The sequence below is a fragment of the Charadrius vociferus genome, unplaced genomic scaffold, assembly GCF_000708025.1.
Source record: "Charadrius vociferus isolate BGI_N301 unplaced genomic scaffold, ASM70802v2 scaffold3879, whole genome shotgun sequence".
Lineage (NCBI taxonomy): Eukaryota > Metazoa > Chordata > Aves > Charadriiformes > Charadriidae > Charadrius > Charadrius vociferus.
In genome coordinates, this window is record NW_009650151.1 from 1,359 (window position 1) to 1,959 (window position 601).

A 601-nucleotide genomic window follows, 5' to 3' on the forward strand; every position below is an offset into this window, starting at 1 on the left:
GCGCGGCTGAGGCAGCGGCTGAGGACGTTACGGAGTTCGGCGGAGGCCAAGAATTCCGGGGTGGCTTTTTGGTGGCGACCGGAGAGGAAAGGGATGACCTCGGGGTGCTCCTCCGTCAGACGGGTGCAGAGCTCCAGGAACTGCGGGGGAAGAGGGGTCACCCGGTGGGGACGGAGAACCTGAGGTGGCACGGGGACATCGCCGGGGGGGGACAGTGACGCGCAGAGAGAACGTAAGTGATGGCGGAGCGGGGACAGACACCCGGGGAGGTGATGGAGGGGAGATGGAGACACCGAGATGACATGGGGACACCAAGGGAGGGACAGGGAGGTGATGGAGGGGAGATGGAGACACCATGGGGAGATGGAGACACCGAGATGACATGGGGACACCCAGGGAGGGACAGCGAGGTGACAGAGGGGGGATGGAGACACCCAAAGTGGACGTAGGAGATGGCAGAGGGGGGACAGAGACACCATGGGGGGACAGGGAGGTGATGGAGGGGGGATAGAGACACCATGGGGAGATGGAGACAACCAGGGAGGACATAGGAGATGGTGGAGGAGAACAGAAAAACCCAGGAGGGACAGGGAGGTGATGG

At 63.2% G+C, this 601-nt stretch overlaps 1 protein-coding gene across 1 annotated transcript in view; it reads right to left on the bottom strand.

Annotated features, from left to right (window-relative positions):
* Positions 1–140, bottom strand: part of LOC104292963 (death domain-associated protein 6-like) — a gene marked incomplete at both ends in the record, with an annotated part of 1,467 nt that extends 1,327 nt beyond the window's left edge. The window contains one exon of the mRNA XM_009892396.1: positions 3–140. Within this exon, the coding sequence (XP_009890698.1) occupies positions 3–140 (138 nt within the window). The remainder of the gene's footprint in view (positions 1–2) is intronic.
* Between the last annotated feature and the right edge of the window lie 461 nt (positions 141–601).